General features: G+C 36.4%; 1 protein-coding gene across 2 annotated transcripts in view; it reads right to left on the bottom strand.

The window, feature by feature from the left end:
* LOC150095572 (serine/threonine-protein phosphatase PP1-gamma catalytic subunit A) overlaps positions 1-25,508 on the bottom strand; it is a 207,415-nt gene that overhangs the window by 24,300 nt on the left and 157,607 nt on the right. For both annotated transcript variants that reach the window (XM_090410724.1, XM_090410725.1), the window contains one exon: positions 19,076-19,180. In XM_090410724.1, coding sequence (XP_090266850.1) covers positions 19,076-19,180 — 105 coding nt within the window. The remainder of the gene's footprint in view (positions 1-19,075; positions 19,181-25,508) is intronic.

The raw sequence follows: 25,508 nt of genomic DNA, 5'->3' as shown, positions 1-25,508 counted from the left end.
AAAGGACCTGACTTTTTCAGTTGACATTACAAGTCACCTTAGTCAACTTAATCTTAAACTACAAGGCAAACATCAAGTGGTATCATGTTATTTCAAATATAACATGGTAATATAATAACATAACTTTTATTAATTTGGAAAAAACAAATTCAAAAAGAAAATTTATCCCATTTTGAATGTTGTCATTCATTCATTATAAAAATCACCAAATTGAAATTTTCAGAATATGCCAATCAAATTAAGTTATTAGAAAACGAATTCAAAAGAAGATTTTTAGATTTTAAGAAATATGGAAATCAGTTTCACCTATTTACTTCACCTCTATTGATCGAAATTGTTGATGACAATTTACAGTTGGAATTAATCGAAATTCAGTGTGATTTCGTACTGAAACAAAAATATATGGATGTTGGAATTCCAAAGTTTTGTAATTATTTATCAGTCAATCGATGCCCCAATGTGTTATGTGCAATTAGGCATGTTTTATCTATGTTCGGTAGCACATATTTATGCAAACTATTTTCAACTTTAAAGAATAACAAAACTGCGGAAAGATCAAGATTAACAGACCAGCATGTGCAAGCAATATTGAAAATAACTACAGCTCAACAAATTCAACCAAATTTTGAAGATTTCGTTAATGAAAAACATTCTCAAGTTTCTTCAAAAAAATGATATGTATAATTTTATTTAAATATGTAAATTTTATATTTTATATGTATTTTTGTAACATGGTTGTATTTTGTACTTATATACTCTAATGTTAATATTAAAAAATCTGTTTCCTCTTTATTTTGAGATTTTTTTTTTCTGTTGCAGCCAAGGGCTTGATGTATAATTCTTAATTTGGCCGTTGGAGGTAAACGAGTTTGACATGCTGTAAATTTGAACAAACGTTCAAATTTACAGTGACACAGATGAAGTAAGTGTGTTTCAAGACCATAGGATATTGTTGTCTGTATCTATTCCATGCTGAGCCAAGCCAGATGTCTCAGATTTCCTATTGCTAATGTAAGATTGGTGTTCTTGTATTCTTTTTTCTAGTAAGCATCAAGTTTGCCCGAAGTAAGAACAATGGCAGTCATAACGAACTTTGTAGACACCAGGAAGAGCGAGGATAACGTTTATCTTTGGAAGCTGGAAACCATGATGATAATTTGTTGATCAGAAAAGTAGCCACTAAATTTAATTTCTTAAAAATTCTGGAAATGGGTTCTGAGATGGCAGAAGTGTATTGGATTGGAATTTGAAAAATTGGAATTGAAAAATTGTCACTGGACTCAAAACAATGCAAATGTTTCTTTACATTGTTTTGAGTCCAGTGACAATTTTTGGTACAACTAGAACAAAATGGAGACTTAGGTTGCAAAGGAGGCTGAAGAAAGTAAAATACTCCACACTCAGCTACAGGTCACATTAGTTAACCAATTCTTAACAGTTACTCCTCACCTGTTTTAACTACTTCACCTAAAAGCATTAGCAATTTTTCATTAAAAACTCATTACGTTGAGACAAATACTGAGAAAGGAGGAAGCCAGCAGTTCAGAAGTGGCTACTTGGCTGACAGTTTTAATTGACATAAATGCAAATTTTCATTCAAAAATTGGGCAAAATAACATCAACAACAACACGAGTAAAATGGGCTATTGTATGATATCTGTATTGAAATTGAAAATCGCAAATAAAAATAATATTTATTTGTGATATATATATATATATACACACACACACACACATATATATACATAATTATAATAACGAATATAATAATAATAATAATAATAAAAGAACCAAATTTTAAGTTAAGTTGGTAATGTAGTATTTTGTCGTTAGTTAAACATTTCTTTTTATATGTTGTGAGGAGGAACGTTTTGAGATGGGTTTTTATTATCTTTGGATACTGAAGTCTTGCTTAGATATAAAATAAATTTATTTAGATTAGATATCAGAGAGAAATTAGAATTTTATATAGGCTATCATATGTTGAAATGTTGGTGCTATTTGTATCACTTACGAAAGAAGTGAAAGGCATTGCTGTAATTCTCGTTGTGGGAATTATTACATGAACTTACCTCAGTGCATAAGCCTTATGAACCAAAGATTATTATAAATTCTGCTAGTTTTATTTTAAAATTATAACTAACTTTCCAGCACTATGAAAAGGTATAACGTTGAAATTAGTAATTGCAATGTACAATGACTGGCTAAGCAAAAGTTGCAGAACTGTATTTCTGGTCCAGCACAGAATGAAAAGAACATTAATTTATATTGCTAAGCATTCAGCTGTTCAGAAGAAAGAAGAGAACACAGCATGAGGAAAATTGTGGAATTTCTGTGTCTTAAATATGTAAAGACTGAACAAAAATCAGAAGTTAGAAATGGAAAATAAAGAGGAAATCCTTGAGATAATTGAAGTTTATCACAGTAATTAATCCATATTCAAGGGGTGCTTAAGGGTCAAAGCTATATAACTAAGAGGAGACCTCCACATAGTCTTTAAAGGAATGCGGAGAACCGACCAGGGCTTCTGACCTAATGTCCAATCCTTACCTTCTCGTGGTACACCCCGTTGGGTATCTACCTGGATACTGAACGAACGAGGATGGGCTGGAAATTTGGGATTTAGCCGACCAAATTGTATTCCTATTGGTTAAATTGGCCGCTAGAGGGCTAGGCGGTTGGTCATGTTTTCAGGGAGCTCCTGAAAGCTAAGTATAATTTTGAATGAAAATTAGAATATAGGTTAAAATCATAACATAGTATTGTCTAATTTTGGTAGCTTGTGGTGACAGTGTGATTTTGGTGTAAATTCCGTTATTTAATTTAGTATTTAACGATACGTTTCATAGATTTGAATATGGCGGCAATGCGACGTAAGATAACGGCGTCCAAAAATACGATGCCATTGTTCAAAAACTATAATGTGAGAGAATTTGTCCAATGTGATGTGTGTGGAATGTATGCATTCCCAAATGAGGCTGGAGTTTGGATTGAAAGTGATAGTGGTGGGAGAATGCGCAGAAAGTGTAAGCAAAGTGAGGAGTTGAATTATGTGTCAGGTTGTGAGACAGCTATGGTTGAAGAAAGCCAGAATGTGAGTGAAAATAGTGGCTTGATAGGGAATTGCGATGTACAAGATGGCAATGAGAGAGCAGTGATCTAAGAAAGAGTGAGAGCAACTATACAGAGAGAGAAAGTGGTTTGAATGATAAAAAAAATAAGGAATTATTTGTAGGAAGTGAGATCACTAGGTTGCGCGCAGTGATACAAAATGTGCAGCGGCAATTAGAGCACCTGCAAAACTCTTTCCAGAGTGATTCGGCTAACGTAAATAACCAGTGTAAGAGTGGGCGAGTTTCTGAAATGAAGGAAAGAGTGTTGTATGGTGACTCGTTATTAAGAGGAGTGATAGATGGGAGTGTAACTAAATCGTACTTACAGGGTGCGAAATTTAAGGATGTAAGTGAGAGTATTAGAGTGCAAAAACAGAGGGTGAAAGAATTAATAATTGTGGCAGGTACGAATGAATTGAAAGGTGATAAATTTTTTATGAGAGAGGACTTGAAAGTATTGTTAAAGGTAGTGAAAGAAAAGAGTGACAGAGTTAGAATGGTGAGGCTGTTGCCGTGGAATGACAGAGGAGTTTAGAAGGAGGGCCATAATCACAAATGACATTATGCACAGGTGGTTATGCAAACGGTGTGGTGTGGAATTCATGGAAGTGTGGAATGAGTTTGATGGGCGAAAGGACTTATGCAAGATAGATGGCCTGCATTTGAATGGACTTGGTGTGCGAAGACTGGAAAAAGTGTTGCTGAATGAAGTGAAAATAGATGTGCAGAACCAGGGAAACTAGAACTACCAAGGATGGGGGGAGTGGATATGCAGACATCAGTGAGACAGTTGAGTGTAAAAATGTATATAATGTACCTGAGCCAGCACTAAGGACAAAAAATGGGAATGGGACATTTAGAATAACGCATCAAGATAGGGGTGGAACAAAGGGATCACTGCATTTCATGAATACTAATGCCAGGAGTATTAGGAACAAGAAGGAAGAATTTTTGGCCTTGATTGGCTCTTCCTGGCCACAGGTTATTGGCATTAGTGAAACATGGCTGACGAAAGATGATATAGTTAGTGGGATAGAATGTGTAGGTTATAGTGTGTTTAGGCGGGACAGAGAGAATAAAATGGGGGGAGGGGTGTTATTGATGATAGCTGATGAACTGCAACCAAGGAGAATTGAAGATGTATTGCAGGATAGTGAAAGGAGCTCATTTGAGGCTATTTGGTGTGAGATTGAGACTGGCAGAATAAAATATACAGTTGGGTGCTGCTATAGACCAGGTGATGGAATAGATGGTGCAGATAGTATGCATAAACAAATTGATGAAATGAGTGGAAGGAGGGTAATTATTATGGGGGATTTTAATTATGGTAACATTGATTGGAAGAAAATGGATTTTATTCAATTATTAAGGGATAATTATCTGAAACAGCATGTAACTGAAAATACTAAGGGTGTGAGAGTGCTTGACCTGGTAATAGCATCTCACAATTTGACTGTAATGAATATGACCATGTTGCCACCTATTGGTGAGAGTGATCATAAGCTCTTGACCTGGGAGGTGGCTAAAGGTGTGGAATTTTTGATTAAGACAGGGTATATGTGGAATTACCATGCTGGCAAGTATGACAAGCTTAGGAGATTGCTTGGATCAGTGCCATGGCATGTACAACTGCAAGGGCTGGACGTCGATAGAGCATGGGAAGTGGTCAAGGAGCATTTACAGGAGGTTATGGCTGATTGTATACCTAGGGTCCGAATAGTAAAACAAGTAGGGGTTAAATGGATGAATAACACCATTAAGCTTGAGCTGCAAAAAAAGAAAACTGTAGAGGGAATTTAAAGAAAGTGGTGACCTGCAGGCACATGAACGGCATAAAGTGCAGGCCAGAAGGGTAATGAGCGTGGTAAAAACGGCAAAAGCCGATTATAAAAGGAAACTAGCTATGCAAGCAAAAGAGAATCCCAAACAGTTCTTTCAATATGCTGCAAACAAGAAAAAAACTGTACATGGCAAAATGATTATAAGGAATGACGATGGTAAGGAGGTCACTGAACCAGTCGATATAGTGGAGTTACCGAGCATGCACTTTGCAAAAGTATATCATCCAGGTGGAGACATTGAAAAAATGAAGGAGCCATTAGTTTATACGGGAATTGTGATGAATGAAGTGGAGGTGAATAGTCTATTACAGAACCTTAATGTGAATACATCTGTGGGATTGGATGGTATACTGGCACGGGTCTTGCGTGAAGTGGCTAAAGAATTATCAGTACCCTTGACCATGTTGTTTAATCTGAGTCTCGGGCCTGGTTTAGTCCTGAAGGCGTGGAAAGAGGGGAAAATAGTTTCACTGCATAAAGGAGGATCCAAGACTATGGTTGCAAATTACCGACCAATCAGCATATCAGGAGTTGTTGTCAAGGTCGTGGAGAAAGTAGTCAAGAGAAAAATACAGGAATGGATTGATGAAAATGAGATACTGTACAGGAGACAGCATGGCTTTGTAAAGGGTAGATCATGCCTGAGTAACTTGCTCAAGTTTTATAACAAGGTGACGGCTGAACTTGATAAGGGAAATGGGTTTACAGTGATACTGCTGGACCTGGCAAAGGCATTTGACAGGATACCACATAGAATTCTAATCCGTAAACTACAACATATGGGAATGGATATAGGGTTGGTGAGATGGATAGGAGGGTGGTTGATGGAGAGATATCAAAGAGTGGTTTATTCAGGAATGGAGTCCAAAAGACGGCCTGTGACTAGTGGGGTGCCAGAGGGTTCTGTTCTTGGACCACTGCAGTTTAATCTGTTCATTAACGATATAGGGAAGGATTTAAGTGGAACAGTTCATTTGTTCGCTGATGATGAAAAGTTGGGGAGGGCGATAGTGAATGCAGAAGATGTCAAAGTCTTGCAGGATGACTTAGATAGATTGGAGTTCTGGGCTAAGGAGAATGGATGTCAATTCAATGTGACAAAATGTAAGGTTATGCATTTTGGGGTGAAAAGATTAGCAGCAGTATACCACATGGGTGGAACTGTACTCCAAGAGATTGATGAGGCCAAGGACTTGGGAGTGTTGGTGGATAGGGAGATGAAATTTAGGGGGCACATAGCGAAAGTAGCTAAATCAGCTCATCAACTCACTTGGTTGTTGAAAAATACCTTAATGAGCACAGACAAGCAAGTTATTGTACCTGTGTACCGAGCCTTGATAAGACCTCATCTTGACCACTGTGCCCAGATTTGGTCACCTCGGTTCCTTCTTGATGGGGAGGAGGTGGAGAGGATCCAGAGGCGAGTGACTAAGATGATAGCAGGTCTATGGAATGAACCATATGAGAACAGGTTGAAGATTTGTGGGTTGCAGAAACTGGTTGATAGGTGGAAAAGGGGAGATATGATTGAGACATTCAAATTGCCAAAAGGATTCTATAAGATTAATTCAGAGGATATTTTTGAGATCAGGACTGGTGGTGGGAGAACTAGGGGGACACCTATGGAAACTGGGCAAGAGTGTGTTTAGCAGTGGTGTTAGAGCTGGGTTCTTTACTTTTAGAGTGGTAAATGAGTGGAATAAGCTGCCAGAGTCTGTTGTGGGTGCTATGACAGTGAGCGAGTTCAAGGCAAGGTATGATAGATACTGTGAGAATGTCGTATAGTTGTGTGGACATGATGTTTAGGGCCTCCCTTGATGAGTCTAAGGACTCCCTGGAGTAGCCCGAAAATAATAATAATAATAATAAAAATACAAAATGATGGTACAACATGACAAAATTTCATGCCAGCTGAGGCATCGCACGGTTAAACAAGTCCCCCATTGTTTTCGCCAGGGAACCAGGGCGAACAGCGAAAAGTCAGCTACTGGAACAAATCTGAAAACACACCCCAACTCAACAACACCAGAGTTTAAGATCGGTACTATCAATATAAGAAGCCTGAATGGTAAAGAAATGGAGGTAGCTGAGGAATTAGATAAGTACCAGATCGACATAATAAGGGTGATTGAAACAAAAAGACAAAAACTAGTGAGATCTTTCTGAGCAATAAATACAAAATGTTATATTCAGGCAGTGACAATCAAGGAAAAGAAGGAGTAGGCATAGTAGAGGCTTTGGGCAAATATCAGAATGGGGGAAATGGACAATGAGACTTATTTGTGCCTATGGTCCCACAGAAGGTTCTACTAAAGTAGAAGTGCAGGAATTTTTTGAGGCTCTAGAGAAAGCTACTGACACAATGAAAAAGGAAAAGTTGGTCCTTGTTGGGGATCTAAATAGCAGAGTAGGAAGTGATTGTCAGACATACAAAAATGTTTTGAGAAAATTTGGAGAAAAGAGCAAAGCTAATAATAATGGCAAATACCTGTTGGAATTCTGCTCAGGACATGGACTGGTTATTACTAACACCATGTTCCAACATAAAAATGTGCACAAATTCACATGGAGAGAAGAGGCAAGGAATAAGAAAAGTCTCATTGACTATGTTATTGTTGATAGTGATGTTTTCTCCCTGGTGCAGGACACCAGAGTGTACAGAGGATTTGAAATAGGAAGTGATCACTATTTAGTCTTGAGTAGGATAAAATTGAATTTCATATTGAAAAGAATAACATGTAAGAAAGTTTTAAAGCGAATAAAAATTGACCAGCTCTCAGATGTGAGCTGTAGACTAAAATACACAAAGATTATTGAAGAAAAAAATGAAAGAGCTTGAGAAGGGAACCAAACCTTGGAGATTCAGTGGCAAGCCTTGAAGAAAACCCTGACTGATTTACCTAGAGAGGCATGTGGTGAAGTTGTCTGCAAGGATAGAAAAATTAGAACTCCATGGTGGACACAGGAAGTTAAAGAGGCAGTGAAGGAAAAGAAGAAAGCATATCAAAAGTTCCTGGCAAATAAGTCAGCTTGTGCTCTTAGAGAATACAGAGACAAATGTAAGAAATCTAAACAGTATGTAAAACTAGCTAAACAAAAGTCATTATTATTATTATTATTACCACGGGCTACTCCAGGAGTCCTTAGACTCATCGAGGGAGGCCCTAAACATCATGTTCACACAGCTGTTCAACATTCTCACAGTATCTATCATACCTTGCCTTGAACTCGCTCACTGTCATAGCACCCACAACAGACTCTGGCAGCTTATTCCACTCATTTACCACTCTAAAAGTAAAGAACCCAGCTCTAACACCCCTGCTAACCACGCTCTTGCCCAGCTTCCATGGGTGTCCCCTGGTTCTCCCACCACCAGTCCTGATCTCAAAAATATCATCTGAATTAATCCTATAGAATCATTTTAGCAATTTGAATGTCTCAATCATATCTCCCCTTTTTCGCCTATCAACTAGTTTCTGCAACCCACAAATCTTCAACCTGTTCTCATATGGTGCATTCCATAGACCTGATATCATCTTAGTCACTCGCCTCTGGATCCTCTCAACCTCCTCCCCATCAAGAAGGAACCGAGGTGACCAAATCTGGGCACAGTAGTCGAGATGAGGTCTTATCAGGGCTCGGTACAGAGGTACAATAACTTGTTTTTCTCTGCTCGTCAAGGTATTTTTCAACAACCAAGTGAGTTGATGAGCTGATTTAGCTACTTTCGCAATGTGCCCCCTAAACTTCATCTCCCTATCCACCGACACTCCCAAGACCCTGGCCTCATCAATCTCTTGGAGTACAGTTCCACCAATGTGGTATACTGCTGCTAATCTTTTCACTCCGAAATGCATAACCTTACATTTTGTCACATTAAATTGACATCCATTCTCCTTAGTCCAGAACTCCAATCTATCTAAGTCATCTTGCAATACTTTGACATCTTCTGCATTCACTATCACCCTACCCAACTTTGCATCATCAGGGAACAAATGAACTGTCCCACTTAGACCATTCCCTATATCGTTAATGAACAGATTAAACAGCAGTGGTCCAAGAACAGAACCCTGTGGCACACCACTAGTCACAGGCCGTTTTTTGGACTCTACTCCTGAATAAACTACTCTTTGATATCTCTTCATCAACCACCCAGCTATCCATCTCACCAATCCTATATCCATTCCCATATGTTGTAGTTTACGGATTAGGGAGGACTTTGGCAAGAACATAGAAAATAAATATGAAGAAGGTGGCAAAATATTCTGGAGGTTGTTGAAGAAGCTTAGAAATGGAGGAAACAGTGCTATAAAAGGAGTTAGAGATGATAAAGGTGAAATGAAAACCGGGAGAAAAAAAGATGTCCATGAAGTATGGAGTAATTACTTTGAAAATTTGCTAAATGAAACAAGCAGTGATGACAGCACAGTGATAAAAAACACTGACCAGGCATGCAGTCAGGAATCCATATCCATTCTTGAAGTAGAAAAAGCCATCAGAGGCTTGAAATGTGGAAAGGCAGCAGGAGCAGATGATATTCAATCAGAAATGCTGAAGTATGGTGGTATAAAAGTCTTACAGTGCTGCACTGCATAGTTCAGAAAGCCTGGACAGAGGGACGAATTCCCGATGATTGGAGTAGAGCTCTCATAGTACCCATATATAAAAAGGGAAATAAAACTGAATATGAGAATTATAGAGGTATATCCCTATTGAGTGTTCCTGGTAAGATATATGCAAGTATACTTGAGAAACGGTTGAGAAGAATTGTGGAAGAAAAGCTTGGTTAAGAACAAGCTGGATTCAGGCCAAATAGAGGCTGTCAGGATCAGATGTTCACTTTACGACAAATAGCCGAGAAATCATGGGAATATAACAAAGATCTGTATTTAAGTTTTGTCGATTTGGAAAAGGCATATGACAAGGTGCCAAGAGAGAAGCTATTCAATACGCTGCAGTTATATGGTGTCAATGGGGCATTATATCAAGCAATACTTAGTCTTTATTTGAGTTGTAAGTCAGCAGTTAGAATTGAAGGAAGTACAGGAAGATGGTTTAATGTTAAATCTGGTGTGAGATAAGGATGTACATTATCCCCTCTGTTATTCATTATCTATATGGATCACATTATGAAGGAAAGTGGTATTAAACATGATATCAAAATTGGAGATGTTAATGTCAGCTCTTTACTTTATGCAGATGATGTTATACTTCTAAATAAATCCACTAGAAGTCTGCAAGATTCTCTGACTAAATTGAATAGCTGTTGTAATAGATATGGTATGAAGGTCAGCAATAAAAAGACAAAGACAATAAAAATAGGCAGAATCATTGAAAATGTCAACTGTGTTGTGAATGGAGAACCTATGGAACAAGTAAAACATTTCAGCTACTTAGGGACAATTTTTACTGAAGATGGTAAATTAAATATAGAAATAGACAACAGAATCAGCAAAGCTGGTATGGTGGGAAGTCAATTTAATAAATTCATATGGAATAAGAGAGAAATTAGTCGGAACACTCAATTAGCTGTATACAAGACAGTGTTCAAACCAGTTTTAACTTATGGATCTGAGAGCTGGGTCAGAAGTAAAACACTTGACCATAGACTAGAGACCGTAGATATGAGAGTCCTGAGAAAGATTAGAGGCGTGAACAGATGGCATCAATGGCAATATCATATTAAAAACGAGGATATTAGGAAAGAACTTGACATTGTCAGCATCCAGGAATGTGTTAGCAGAGCTAATCTCAGGTAGTATGGTCACTTAAACAGAATGGGCGAGGAACGATTAGCAAAACGTGTTCTCTGCCAATTTGGCAGGAAAACGACCCAGAGGAAGACCAAGATATAGGTGGATTGATATGGTACAAAGTGCCTTAGACGATAGAAATATAAGATCTGGTAATGTTGGAGTTTTGACAAGTAACAGACTGATTTGGAGGAAAATTGTAGATAGGAAGTTAGTAATGATATAAATTTCTCATGTAGTACTATCATATCCTGTACACCCCTTGAGGGTACATGGCAGGAATATGATGATGATGATCTATTATAATATACCATTAATGCTACTCAATCTTTATTCAAGTTTTCTATTAACAATTTAATGTTGTAGAACATCAAATAATCTAAATATCTCTTTGATAAACCAAATCTAATATAAGTTAACAAATAATTTAACCTTTTACATCTGAAACATGATACAAAAGAGTGTACAATAACAAACATAAATAACATCAGGTATACTCACAACTGCTAAGCATACAGTATACATCCAAAAAAAAAACAGTTTTTCTACTTTAATATAATTATCAAAAATCACATCCATAAAGTCAAGCACTCATAGATGAAGCTACTACTAGATTAACATGTAATTTCATACTATAAGAGAATATCATTAGTTTGCATTCCTGCATCTGTTGTTGAACTCTTCCCTACTTTTTTTCCATTCCATAATGGCAGAAAAAATATCACGCCATTGCCAGTAATCTAAAGATAAGTTCACATCACAGACTACCCTCCCACCTCTTTTTAAGCATTATAATTATCTGGTGATATCAGTTATTATTATTCCATGGGAAGAAATTCCATACAATTGAAAGACTTGTTGTGGGAGGCCCAGATATTGCACACAGTACCTATTTTAACTCTCCTCAAACAAATTCACTGACAAAGCCTTCACAGCAGACTAGCAATCCACTCAATTCCACTCAGTCACTTTCCAGGCAAAAAATTGTCAAGCCTTTACTAACAACACTCTTACTCAATTTCTAGAGATGACATCTGATTCTCTCCCCACTTCCTTGAACCAAGTACTGAAAAATTATCTGTCAATCCTATAAAAACCTTTTAGTAACAAACATTTCTATCATATCTCCCACTTTTCTACCTATCAGCTAAATTTCTGCAACCCATCAACTCAAATCTATCCTCATAGGAGGCATTCCACAAGTTACCATCTTGATCACTTGCCTCTGAATCTTCACTACTTCCTCATCCTCAAGAAACCCACATTACCAGACCTAAGCACTATAACCCAGATGTGGCTGTATCAAAACCTTAACAGGAACAATAACTACTTTATTTCTACATGTTAGTGTGGTCTTCAATAACCAAGTAATCTTATAAACTACTCTGACCACTTAAAACATGTTCTCTGAATTTAATTTTCTATCCACTCACACCTCCAAATCTCAGTCTGAATTTCATAGTTACATGAATGTATTACACAGCTTGTAATATTTTCATCCCAATCGTATTAAGCTTCCCCCCCCATTGAACTAGCCTTCTTTATTTTTTGCCCATATTCTTAGCCTATTTAAATCAAATCATTCTAATGTAATGTAATATTTAAATCCTTATTAACTATTACAATAACAAATTTGCATTATCAGCAAAATGATTTGAAGGGAAATGTTTCCTTCAAATCATTTCCCATATCATTAATGTACAAATTAAACAGCAGTAGTTCAAGCCAGAGCCCTGCAGTACATCACAAGTCACTGCCTTTTATCGCACCCTATTCTTCCACATACCTCTTGGGTATCTGTTCAGCCAACCTAATTGTATTCATATCACCAGGTTCATATCCAACTCCACTCTGTTTTAAGAGTCACATATGGTATCCTGTCAAATTCCTTTGCAAAATCCAACAGTATCATCATGTGGTCATTCCCTTTATCCAATTCAACTGTTGCTATAATAAAAAGTGAGTAAATTACTAAGCCATGACCTACTCCTTAACAAAGCCATGCTAGCCCTCACACACAGTATTATTCTTATCCACCCATTCCTGAAGTCTTTAATCAACTTCTCCAATACCTTTACTGTCAGCACATGCCACTGATTGGTGATGAGAATGCACTACCAGTCTTGGAGCCTCCTTTATGTGATGGAACTATTTTGTCCTCCTGCTACGCCCCCAAGACTTAATCAATGCTCGGGCTTCGATTAAACAACCTAGTCACGTGCAATGCCAATTTCCTTGCAAAATTTCATAATATATGGAATGATATCCCCATCTAATCCCATGTTATATATGCACTGAGATACTGCAATATCCTAAGCACTTCCAATTCAACCTCTATTTTCACAACAGTTTTCAGCCTTGCAAAGTGATCACTTAGTAACCCAACTATTTCATCTGCTTTTGTCACCTCCCTACCATCAGAAGTCATTAAGGTTATCCTTTCATAGTCATTCTTTTTACTTGCCACAAAACAACTCTTTGGGATTTCCTTTCATTTGCTTGGTTCATTTCCTCTCATGATTTTCCACAAAATTCATTGTTTGCAGCTCCTGCTAAATGGTACCTAATCCATCTAACTCTATTCCAATTTATTCTCCTGATTTTACATATACAGTCTGATTTTCCTTCCCTTACAGATTCTTATGCAATGGAACTGCACTGAACCACCACCTAAGCTTATCACAATTACCTACCCTTTAGTTCTACAAATACCCCTTCTTAAATGAAAATTCCACATTTGGCAAAGTCAAGCCTTCATCATCACTTTCCTTAATACGAAGCACGTGGCCTACCTTGGTTATGGACAGATCCTGCTCCAATCACATGTTGTTCCCCGAGTATTTATCTCTTTTAAAAGGCAAATTTCTTCCTGCTATGTTCTTCAAATTGTCTCTATAGATGAAGTCCCCCATCATAATTAGCTGGACTCATGCTAATTTGTGGATGCATATCATCCACATCTTTCCTTGCACTAGCAACCAACTATATATTTTGTTGCCCTCTTTCACACCACAGCTATAAATGTACTGCCTTCCAAATCTATCCTGGTGACCACTTACTCTTTTTGACTACAATTAATAAGCTATTATCAATAGCATTATCACTCCTCCCATGCTATCTCTTCCCATCCTATTCTCTCTATCCTCCTTGAAAATACTGTACTCCTAAAATTCTCTCCCTAAAACTACATATGCTGTCAACAAAGTCTCACTAATGCTACAGATACAATTTACCAGCTAGAAAAACCAATTTCCTAAGCACAGCAGGTAAACAGGTAAACAATACATTAGGATGGTAATTAACACCAACAATAGTTGGTGTTAATTACCATCCTAATGTATTTCCAACTTGTAAAATCCTATATATTTTTTATTTAGCCTGAAAATCCTGATGGTAGAGGATTTTCACTACAGGTAAATCACTATTCTGCTAAAATGATGATCACAAATGGCTGGTTTGGTTCAATTACTATGAAACAAATTTGTTATGAAAATTGACATAACAAAGACAAAAACTATGAAAATAACTAGAAACATGAAAAACAAAGTGCATTCTCAATGAAAAACATAAACCAAGTGCCATATTTCAGCTATTTACACATATTTAGTGAAGATGGCAAATAAAATGTGGAATGATATAATGAGAATAACAGAATAAGTAAAGTATTATGGTGAGGAGCTTGTCAAATAAATTTATATGGAATAAGAGAAAAATCTGCACAAACACACTCAAGTCAATGCTCAAGCCAATTTTAACTTATGGATCTGAGAATTGGGTTAGATATAAAACAGTCAACAAAGATTAGAAACTACAGATGTGGGTGCTGAGAAATACTAGGGGGAGTGAATAGATGGCATCAATTGCAGAATCATTAAAAATAAAGATATCACAAAAAAAGCATAACACCCTTAGCAGTCTAAGACATATACGTAGAAGTAATCTAAGGTAGTATAGTCATTCAAACAAGAATGGGAGAGGTTAACAAAAGTAGCATCTGAAGCAGGATGATAAGGTGTATACACACACACGAGGGTGGTCTGAAAAGTTCTCAGCCTAACAATGAAAAAATGAATTTATAATTTCAAAATTATTTTTTTAGAAGAGGCTAGGAATAAGAAAAGTCTCATTGACTATGTTATTGTTGATAGTGATGTCTTCTCCCTGGTGCAGGACACCAGAGTGTACAGAGGATTTGAAATTGGAAGTGATCACTATTTAGTCTTGAGCAGGATAAAATTGAATTTCATATTGAAAAGAATAACATGTAAGAAAGTTTTAAAGCAAATAAAAGTTGAGCAGCTCTCAGATGTGAACTGTAGACTAAAATACAGAAACATTATTGAAAAGAAAATGAAAGAGTTTGAGAACAGGAATCAAACCTTGGAGATTCAGTGGCAAACTCTGAAGAAAAGATTGATTGATTCTGCCAGAGAGGCATGTGGTGAGGTTGTGTGCAAGGATAAAAAAATCAGAACTCCCTGGTGGACACAGGAAGTTAAAGAGGCAGTGAAGGAAAAGAAGAAAGCATAACAAAAGTTCCTGGCAAATAAGTCAGCTTTTACTCTTACAGAATACAGAGACAAATGTAAGAAAGCTAAACAGTGTGTAAAACTAGCTAAACAAAAGTCATGGGAGGACTTTGGCAAGAATATAGAAAATAAATATCAATAAGATGGCAAAATATTCTGGAGGTTGTTGAAGAAGCTTAGGAATGGAGGAAAGAGTGCTGTAAAAGGAGTTAGAGATGATAAAGGTGACATGAAAACAGGAGAAAAAGATATCCTTGAAGTATGGAGTAATTACTTTGAAAAACTGCTAAATGAAACAAGCAGTGATGACAGCACAGTGATAAAAAACACTGACCAGGCATGCAGTCAGGAATACATATCCATACTTGAAGTAGAAAAAGCCATCAAAGGCTTGAAATGTGGAAAGGCAGCAGGAGTAGATGATATTCAACCAGAAATGCTGAAGTATGGTGGTATAAAAGTCTTACAGTGGCTGCGCTGCATAGTTCAGAAGGCCTGGACAGAGGGACGAATTCCTGATGATTGGAGTAGAGCTCTAATAGTACCCATATATAAAAAGGTAAATAAAACTGAATGTGACAATTACAGAGGTATTTCCCTACTGAGTGTTCTGGGCAAGATTTATGCCAGTATACTTGAGAAAAGGTTGAGAAGAATTGTGGAAGAAAAGCTTGGTGAAGAACAAGCTAGATTCAGGCCAAATAGAGGCTGTCAGGATCAGACCTTCACTTTACGACAATTAGTGGAGAAAGCATGGGAATATAACAAAGATCTGTATTTAAGTTTTGTAGATCTGAAAAAGGCACACAACAAAGTGCCAAGAGAGCAGCTATTCAATACGCTACAGTTATATGGTGTCAATGGGGCATTATATCAAGCAATACTTGGTCTTTATTTGAGTTGTAAGTCAGCAGTTAGAATTGAAGGAAGTACAGGAAGATGGTTTAATGTTAAATCTGGTGTGAGACAAGGATGTACATTATCCCCTCTGTTATTCATTATCTATATGGATCACATTATGAAGGAAAGTGGTGTTAAACCTGATATCAAAATTGGAGATGTTAATGTCAGCTCTTTGCTTTATGCAGATGATGTTATACTTCTAAATAAATCCGCTACAAGTCTGCAAGATTCTCTGACTAAATTGAATAGCTGTTGTAATAGATATGGTATGAAGGTCAGCAATAAAAAGACAAAGACAATGAAAATAGGCAGAATCATTGAAAATGTCAACTGTGTTGTGAATGGAGAACCTGTGGAACAAGTAAAACATTTCAGCTACTTAGGCACAATTTTTACCGAAGATGATAAATTAAATATAGAAATAGACAACAGAATCAGCAAAGCTGGTATGGTGGGAAGTCAATTGAATAAATTCATATGGAATAAGAGAGAAATTAGTCGGAACACTAAATTAGCTGTATACGAGACAGTGTTCAAACCAGTTTTAACTTATGGATCTGAGAGCTGGGTCAGAAGTAAAACACTTGACCAAAGACTAGAGACCGCAAATATGAGAGTCCTGAGAAAGATTAGAGGCGTGAACAGATGGCATCAATGGCAATATCATATTAAAAATGAGGATATTAGGAAAGAACTTGACATTGTCAGCATCCAGGAATGCATTAGCAGAGCTAATCTCAGGTGGTATGGTCACTTAAACAGAGTGGGCAAGGAAAGATTAGCAAAACAAGTGTTCTCTGCCAGGTTGGCAGGAAAACGACCCAGAGGAAGACCAAGATATAGGTGGATTGATACGGTACAAAGTGCCTTAGACGATAGAGATATAAGATCTGATAATGTTGGAGTCTTGACAAGTAACAGACTGATTTGGAGGAAAATTGTAGATAGGAAGTTAGTAATGATGTAATTTTTTCATGTAGTACTGTCATATCCTGTACACCCCTTGAGGGTACATAGCAGGAATTTGATGATGATGATGAAATTATTTTTATTTTTTTCAACATAATCTCCCTTAAGACTAATACTTTATTCCAGTAATGCTCCAGCACCATTATCTCATCCCTGTAGTGGTTCTCAGTAAGATCTGCAAAATACCCCTCTACAGCTGCAATCACCTCTTGATTCGAAGAAAAACGCTGATCAGCGAGGAAGAGTTTTAGTTTTGGGAAGGGATAGAGTCAGAGGGTGCCAAATCTGGGGAATAAGGTGGATGTTCCAACAATTCATAGTGCAGATCCTTTAATTTTTCCATTGCCAAAACACCTTTGTGGGCAGGTACAATGTCCTGATGAAAGTTGATTTTTTTCTTCTTCTGCAAACCAGGTCTTTTCTCATGAATTTTTTTTCAGCTAGTCTGGTTAAAAGATTGGAATAATATTCCCCGGTTATTGTTTTATCCTTTTCAATATAATTAATAAACAAAATGCCTTTAGCATCCCAAAACACCGATGCCATGACATTTCCTGCTGATGGGACAGATTTTGTCTTCTTTGGCACTGAACAACTGCCTCCTGTCCACTGTTTTGACTGCTGTTTGGATTCTGGTGTATAATGGTGAATCCAAGTCTCATCCATAGTAATAAATCGATGCATAAAATCAGTTTTATTCTTGTTAAAACGTTCCAAGCACTGTTCAGCGATTTTCATGCGACTGCGTTTTGATCTGCTGTGAGCTGTTTTGGACGTCCTTCATGTGGATCATCTTCAAGGCTTCTTTTGGCATTAAACCTTCTTTTACAAAGAATTTTATAACCACACGATACTCAATTTTATCCATTTCAAGGGATACAGACAACACTTTTACTTCAGACAACTGTATAAAACAAACTACTTGATAGAATGACTTGCAATTTTACATGGACTTATGACAGATGTACCAACTCAGAAAAAAAAAAATCCTCTTGCTGATAGCATTGCCAATTATGGTCGAAGCCGAGAACTTTTCAGACCATCCACGTGTGTGTGTATATATATACACATATCACCGTACATCTTTGAGGATAGATATCAGGAATTCGATGGTGGTGATAATAGTAAATAAGTAAATCACATGACATGAAAAAATGAAATAATCATAACAAAAAAATAAAATACATGATTTAAAATAAAAAGAATTTGGCTAAGAATTTTCTGTAAATAACTTAAAAACTTGAATCAGATGACAATTTAAGAACACTTTGCCTAGTAAGATAGGAAAGAATGAGAAATAAGAAAGCAAATTTTGCAAATGAATCCAAGAAAAGTTATTTTGTATAAGAATGAATTAACATGTTGAGCACTGTGCAATACAAGCTGTAAATAAATATCAGAACTTGAAATGGTGCTGGCTTCAAGCTTGGAAAATACAGTATAAAGTTAAGGCATTTTTTTAGCCTGAAAGAAAATTGAAATAAGAATTCTGAGTCCAACACATTGACTTCTGTCAGGTTATCATTATGTTATTTCTTAGCCCAATAAGATTTGCATATTAAATATTTAAAATAATGTGTATTTTCCACATTTGAAGTATTTTCAAGCTTTGAAACAAAAATAATAAAAATATAAAACAGAAAACAAAACACAGGGTGTTTTGTTTTAGATTAGATATACAGGGTGTTTCAAAAAGAATGACCCGATTTGAAAATTGTGTATCTCTGCAACCATGAACCACAAATGAATGCACATTGAGCATTTGTAATTGTGGCGTGTGAAACTTTAGGCCTTACTTCATACTTGGTAATTTATTTTGTAACTGTACCACATTTTCATTATTAAATATAATTATTTGAAATCGGGTCATTCTTTTTGAAACACCCTGTATATCTAATCTCAAAATCAAGATAATCTAATCCTGCTATCAGCTCTAATGAATGAACAAATGAAAAAAAAAAAATTACCTCCATGACAACAGAAAATTTTCTCATCAACGATTGCAGCCACTGGAAGACAATTAAAACAATCTGTGAAAGTTTTCCACAGTTTGATGTTATACCGACGTTTACCTATAAAAAAACAAAAAAAAATTACAAATTAGTATTAAATACATATCAGTTATGAAAAAAAAAATGAATTTATAAAACTGAATGTCCTGCCCACTACACATTCTGTATCTAGAGAAAAAATATCTCTGCTGATCAGAAGTTTAATTTTAAGCTAAGGTATGTTCCTCAACCATATCTTTGGATGAGCCATCCAAGGATATGGATGGCCCCATCTATAACTCACATAACATCTGGTGACAAGGATAATAAAAGAACAAGACTGTAGGACAATGATGTCTCACTTTGTTTAAAAAGGAAGACATTTAACCAATGTATACTTCCAGTAATCACATATGTTGTGAAACTTGGTCTCTAACAAAAGCACTGGCAAATAAACTAGCAACAACTCAAAGAAAAATGGAGAGGTTGACACAAAGATAAGCAAAACACCTGAATAAGAAGCCAGACTCATATCACTGACATCATTCTTCACCACAAGCAACTAAAATGGAAATGGGCCGGACTCTGCATCCTTACCACAGCTCTATTCTCTTGGAACCCAGGAGACCAAATTTATACAGAGTAGCCAGGTACATTCTAATCAAGGCAATGCAAAGAACCAAATGACTTTCTTATCCTTACATGTCATGGTTCATTTAACCATTGCAATCATCCTCTGAGTTGCATTTGCAAATTTTACTATGTGACCTTACCTCAACTGATTATCCACAATAACTCCAAGATATCTATCCTCATCAGTTTCTCCAATGAGGTCTCAAATTAGAGTTTCTCTAAATCTACAATATAATATACCTCTAGAAATCACATCATGTCAAAATGCATTAATTTACACTTACTAATACTGAAGTGATGGCATTTTAGCATTTGACCACAGTTCCATTCTATTCAAATAAGTACAGGTAGTCCTCAACTTATGACGATTCGTACTTATGACTGTCAAAAATTATTAAAAATTCTCTAATTAAACTTTGCCGCCAGCATATACATACATATATCACATTGCTTTTGTATACACATCGCAGTATTTGACAATTTTAGGAAACAACAAGAAGATAAATACTGCGAGCATACATTTAACGCTAGTAAAAGTTGGTTTTATCGATTCAAAAGTCGATTTTACTTACATAACATACGAATAACAGCAGAAGCTGCTAGTTCTGATTTTGAAACTGCCAACATTTTCAAGAAAAATCTGAAGATGATAAAAGATGAAGGATGTTTGGTAGGGCAGATTTTTACATAGATGAAACCGGACTGTGCTGAAAAAGAATGCCAGAACGAACTTATATTCACAAAGAAGCTACATCGGTGCCTGGTTTTAGGCATTTAAAGATAGGGTTATGCTTCTTCTCGGAGGAAATGCTGCTGGTTTTAAATTAAAACCATTTCTTGTTTACTGTTCACAAAACCCCAGAGCTTTGAAAAACATTGACAAGAATAAATTGCTGGCTACAGGAGTAATCCTAAGGCTTGGATGACAATTGTTTTATTCAGGAAGTACGTACCCCTACTGTCTTGAATAAAACATTCCTTTTAAAATTCTATTGCTGCTTGACAATGCTCCAGGACATCCTCTTCACATCAGCGATTTGAATGAAAATATAAATGTGATGTATCTACCGCCCAATACAACAGCTGTGATTCAACCTACGGATCAAGGTTCGATTGCTACATTCAAGACATATTATCTGAAAACTACATTTTCTCAAGCAATAACAGCAATGGACAACGATGCAACAACATTATGCGATTTTTGGAAAAATTACAATATTAATCAATGTATCCAGAACATTGGAACTTCATGGAAAGAAGTATCGGAACAATGCATGCAAGGAAGAGGAATTTGGAAGAAGTTACTACTGCAGGAGACACTCGAAGAGTACAATGAGCATAGTATGTTAGAACAAATTGGTGAAGAAATTGTTGAAATTGCAAGAAAACTGGATCTAGAAATCAATATTATCGATATAGAAGGTGAACTGACTGATCAAGACTTGATTTTCCGAAATGAAAGAGTTGTAGAAGAAGAAAGGAATAATGAGGAAGATGAAGAAGAGAGTTGCATTGGGCGGCAGATACATCACATTTATATTTTCATTCAACACCGAAATCACACAAATCAAAAATTAAAAAAAAGTCCTGGACTTACATCAGAATCGACTTATGATGGAGATGTTGGAATGGAACCCCGTCATAAGTCGAGGACCACCTGTATTGTAGATCAGTAGCAACCTTAATTACCTTATCTATCTTTGCATCATCAGCAAATAACTGCATATTTCCTGACAGGTCCTTCTCAATACCATTAACGTATAGTTTGAACATGAATGATCTAAGGGCTGATCCCTGGGATAAGGTGACTACTGGTAACCTTAATTCTGGAAGATTTACTCCCCCCCCCCCACCAACACAAAACTTTGATACTGTCCACTAGCCACCCACTTATCCAAATCAAGTTTACATTACAATCTATATCCTCAGTATCCATCCGATATTCAACAGCTATTCATGTGGTATCCTATCACATACCTTAGTGAAGACTAACAATATAGTGTATCCATTCTCTTTACCTAACTCAGCAGAACATTATTAAATATGAGCAAATTGCTAAAACACCCCCCCCCTCTCCTTCAGGAAAGCCATCTCGTTCTTTGCATAGTATACCTTGTTTGTTGACCCATTTCTGTAAGGGAGTTCTTACCAACTTCTCTAAAATCTTCACCACCACCATTCCCAACATACTGATAGATCAATAGTTAGACAAATCAGGTTTTGCACCACCCTTGTACAACAGATGACTAGGATACATTTTCATACTTGTAGGATCTTTCCTAAATTACACACTATTTATTCCTGGTAGATAGCTTTATACAGTGGTTACCCATGTCTATTATTTTCAGGAAATAATGTATGCTAAAATATTAATTATAAATACTTTAATACTTTCCTATATTTCAGCAATGTTACACTGCCATCGTCAGAGATCACCAATAACAATATATGCACACAAACACTGTGCAAATGAGGGCTAAAGAAAGGCAACCAAAGTTGGGCCTCGAGTCCTAAACAGCAACCATTAGTGAATTAAATTGGCTAGTCTTGGCCGTTGGACTGAAAAGATCTGAGGATCAGTGCTCCCCAAATTTGGGGCAGTCTCGTGCACTCAAATTTATTGAGGTTTGGATTGTTTTTCAGGGCTGTTTTGGCTGTCCTGACTGTTTGGTCATAGTAGGACAGTTTGCAACTGCAAAGAACCGGGTAGGTCTAGGGAAAGTGGCTAGTCTTTGATGGAGAGGATAACAGATGCCAATTTTTTATATTATTGTAGGATTGGAGAGAAGGATTGACTATTGACCAGGAACTTTAGCCATTAGATAACAAGGTGTGGTGTATACGAATAAGTTCTATTGTTAGGGAGGACTCATTCGAACAAAGGTTACAGGCTCTATTGGTTAGTGTTTTAATGGTACCATATTCTTGAGAGGGGAGGGGAGTGCAATGGGAAAGTTTGTGAATGCATCTGCCTGCATGGATGGGCTTCCTGTATAGTGAAAAGGTAAGGTTACCATTTGAAAGGAGTCTTACCAAGATGTCTAAAAAGACTAAACTATTGTTCGTTTCTTTTTCCATGGTAAAGGTTCTGGGGTGAAGACTACTAAGGTGAGAAAGAGAAAAGAGTAATGTGCTTGGGCCATGAGGCCAAATGAAAAACTCCCCATATCTTAGCCAGACAGAAGGTTTAAGAAGGGGCTGAGTCAAGAGCTTGTTTTTCAAAATGTTCTATAAAAAAATGGCAAGCAGGGACAAGAGGAGAGAACCCATAGAGGTATCCTGTCTGTGTATAAATGTTGTGCTTCCAAAATGGATAGCAAAGGAAAACAGATCGGTAATAACATTGGAGGGGGGGGGGGACTTTCTTTCTAAGTAATAAGGTGTCATTTAAGGAAATGTTGGTGAACAATGAGGTGATATCAAAGCTAACCAAAATATCTGTATTATTTAACATTAAATTCTCAACAGAAGTTTTAAAAATGGATAGTTTTTTTATATAGGAAGTGGTATGGACCTGGGGGGATGGGGGATAAGAGAGCTGGCTAACTGTTCTAGTAATTTATAGCATGAGGAATCTGTAGCATCTACTACAGGTCTTAGAGGGGAATTGGGTTTGTGCATTTTTAGTTATTGGTATATATCTGGGGACGGGAGAGAGAACCAAAGAGTTTACTTTTTTGTGATTTCAGGAGGCCAGAAAGAAACGTTTTTTTTTAGCAGACTTTTCAATTTTTTAATCTGAGATTTGGTGGGATCATAACCTGAAGGTCGGTAGGTGGAGTGGTCTCTGAGAATGAAGTCCATTTTTCTATTGTATTCACTGGAATTAAAAATAGTAGCACTATCCTTATCAGCTCTGGTGATGAGGATACTGCTATCTTTGCGAGGTTTCTTGAGGGCACTGAGTTGGCAAAATGATATATTTCTTTCAGGAGACGAAGATAAAGAAAGAATGATGTTTATGTACTGACAAGCCTAATGTTGTTAACTATTTCTGGTGCTAAATTGCAGATAGCATATTTAATGTTAAATATTAGACCTCGCTGGTACTTGTAGCATCACTAAGCCTTTTTTGACGTCATGTTCACTACAGTATGAAGAGGTTGAACTAGAGGTGCAAGTTTAGAATCCAGAAGACCGTTGTACTTTTCGATGTATTTATTTCTTACTTTTATTTACTTCCTGAGCAGAGACTTTTGAAATATAAAAGAGAATGGCAAAGAGTTTAGTGTTCGGAATAGCTAAAACAAGCTATTCTGAAACTGCAATGAGCTGATAGCGGCTAGGATGATATGCATAGCAGCAATATGGATCATAGAATCAGTTTGAAATGACCACCACGCTCCATCACAGTAAATTTAGAAGAGAAACAAACACTATTTTTGGAATCTGTAGTGGCTCTCAGAAATCAGCTTAATTTAAATAAATATGGTTGCATAAAACTTTCCAAAATATGGGAAACACTAATACTCTGAGATCCCAGTTTATATCCTAGGCTGCCAACAGGTACTGACAAAGGGTGTCTCCACCTAGTTAGGACTCTAGTCTTTTGTCCACATGATTCACTTAGTTTTGTTCCCTCTGTAAATGTTACGTCTCATACTGTACTCCCTGATGATGTCTCAATGAATGAGATGAAATATTGGACGAATTAATTAATATTTTAATCTTTTCTCAGTGCTGTTTCATTCCATTGAGCTTCTAACACGAGTCCAACAAATATCATTAGCTGATAATTCCTGTTCACACAACATGACAGCAGTTAAGGAAATATACTCCTTGTATTCTGAGAAAATCCTTACTAAAAAAATCCTCAAAAGACAGATATCATAAATTACAAGAATGATAAATATCGTGAAGATAGAATTCCTTAAAATGAACAGAAAACTTTTCAAAAATTGCAATTCCAACTTTAAGAAAGTGTCAAAAACAATGAAAAAATACCAAGAATGACTAGGCAAACTCTCCATCTTTTAAACCATTCCAAATCTTCTTGAAAACATAATACATATAACAATTTTTGTTATCAAGCACAAAACTGCTTGATAACAGAAAGCACTTAAAAGTTCAACTAGGAGTGTTCATACAGTGAACCAATACCACATCAAAAACACCTTAGCAAATTTACACTATAAGAAAATCACAAAACTTTCGCAGCAACAATGCTATTTTAAGCTTGCTATTACAAAGTTCAGTATATCATATATAAAATTCAAGCATTTAGTATATCCAAGTGCATTTATTTATTAATAGACATCAAAATCTAAGTAAAAACTATTTTTATAATGTATGTAGAGGTTTATTTTTTAACTTAACCTAGCCAGCACAAAAACCTCAAAGAGAGGGATATGCATGGCAACAGACATGAAAGGCAATTTCAGGAGGTAACTAACATTAGTCCTCTTATAGAATATAGAAACAATTTTTAACAGCTTAAATTTCATTCCCCTATTTCTGTTCAGTTACAAATAAAGTTTGTTCTTAGAAAATATTTAACAAAAACTTTATTCTGATTACTGCACAACCTCACTGCTCATGACACTACCTATTTACAGAAAATTTGAGATCTTGCAATGGAGAAATGATTGGGAAGAGGAGCTTTGATCATTTATGGTTTCCAGTGAGAAAAGCAGTCTCTGTAGAATGATGTAAGAACACAGAGCTGCCATTTCTTTTCTCACATACAACCTTATGTTAAATTCTGAATGAAAGGAATTATAATATAATAGTGTTTCATTCAAGGATTTAACATAGTCTGCCATTCCCCGAGCTAAAT

Source organism: Typopeltis vanoorti, chromosome 20 (genome assembly GCF_054136105.1).
Source record: "Typopeltis vanoorti isolate ZY-2024b chromosome 20, IOZ_Tvanoo_1.0, whole genome shotgun sequence".
NCBI lineage: Eukaryota > Metazoa > Arthropoda > Arachnida > Uropygi > Thelyphonidae > Typopeltis > Typopeltis vanoorti.
The sequence above is the reverse complement of the archived record's forward strand: the minus strand, read 5'-3'. Positions and strand labels throughout refer to the sequence as shown.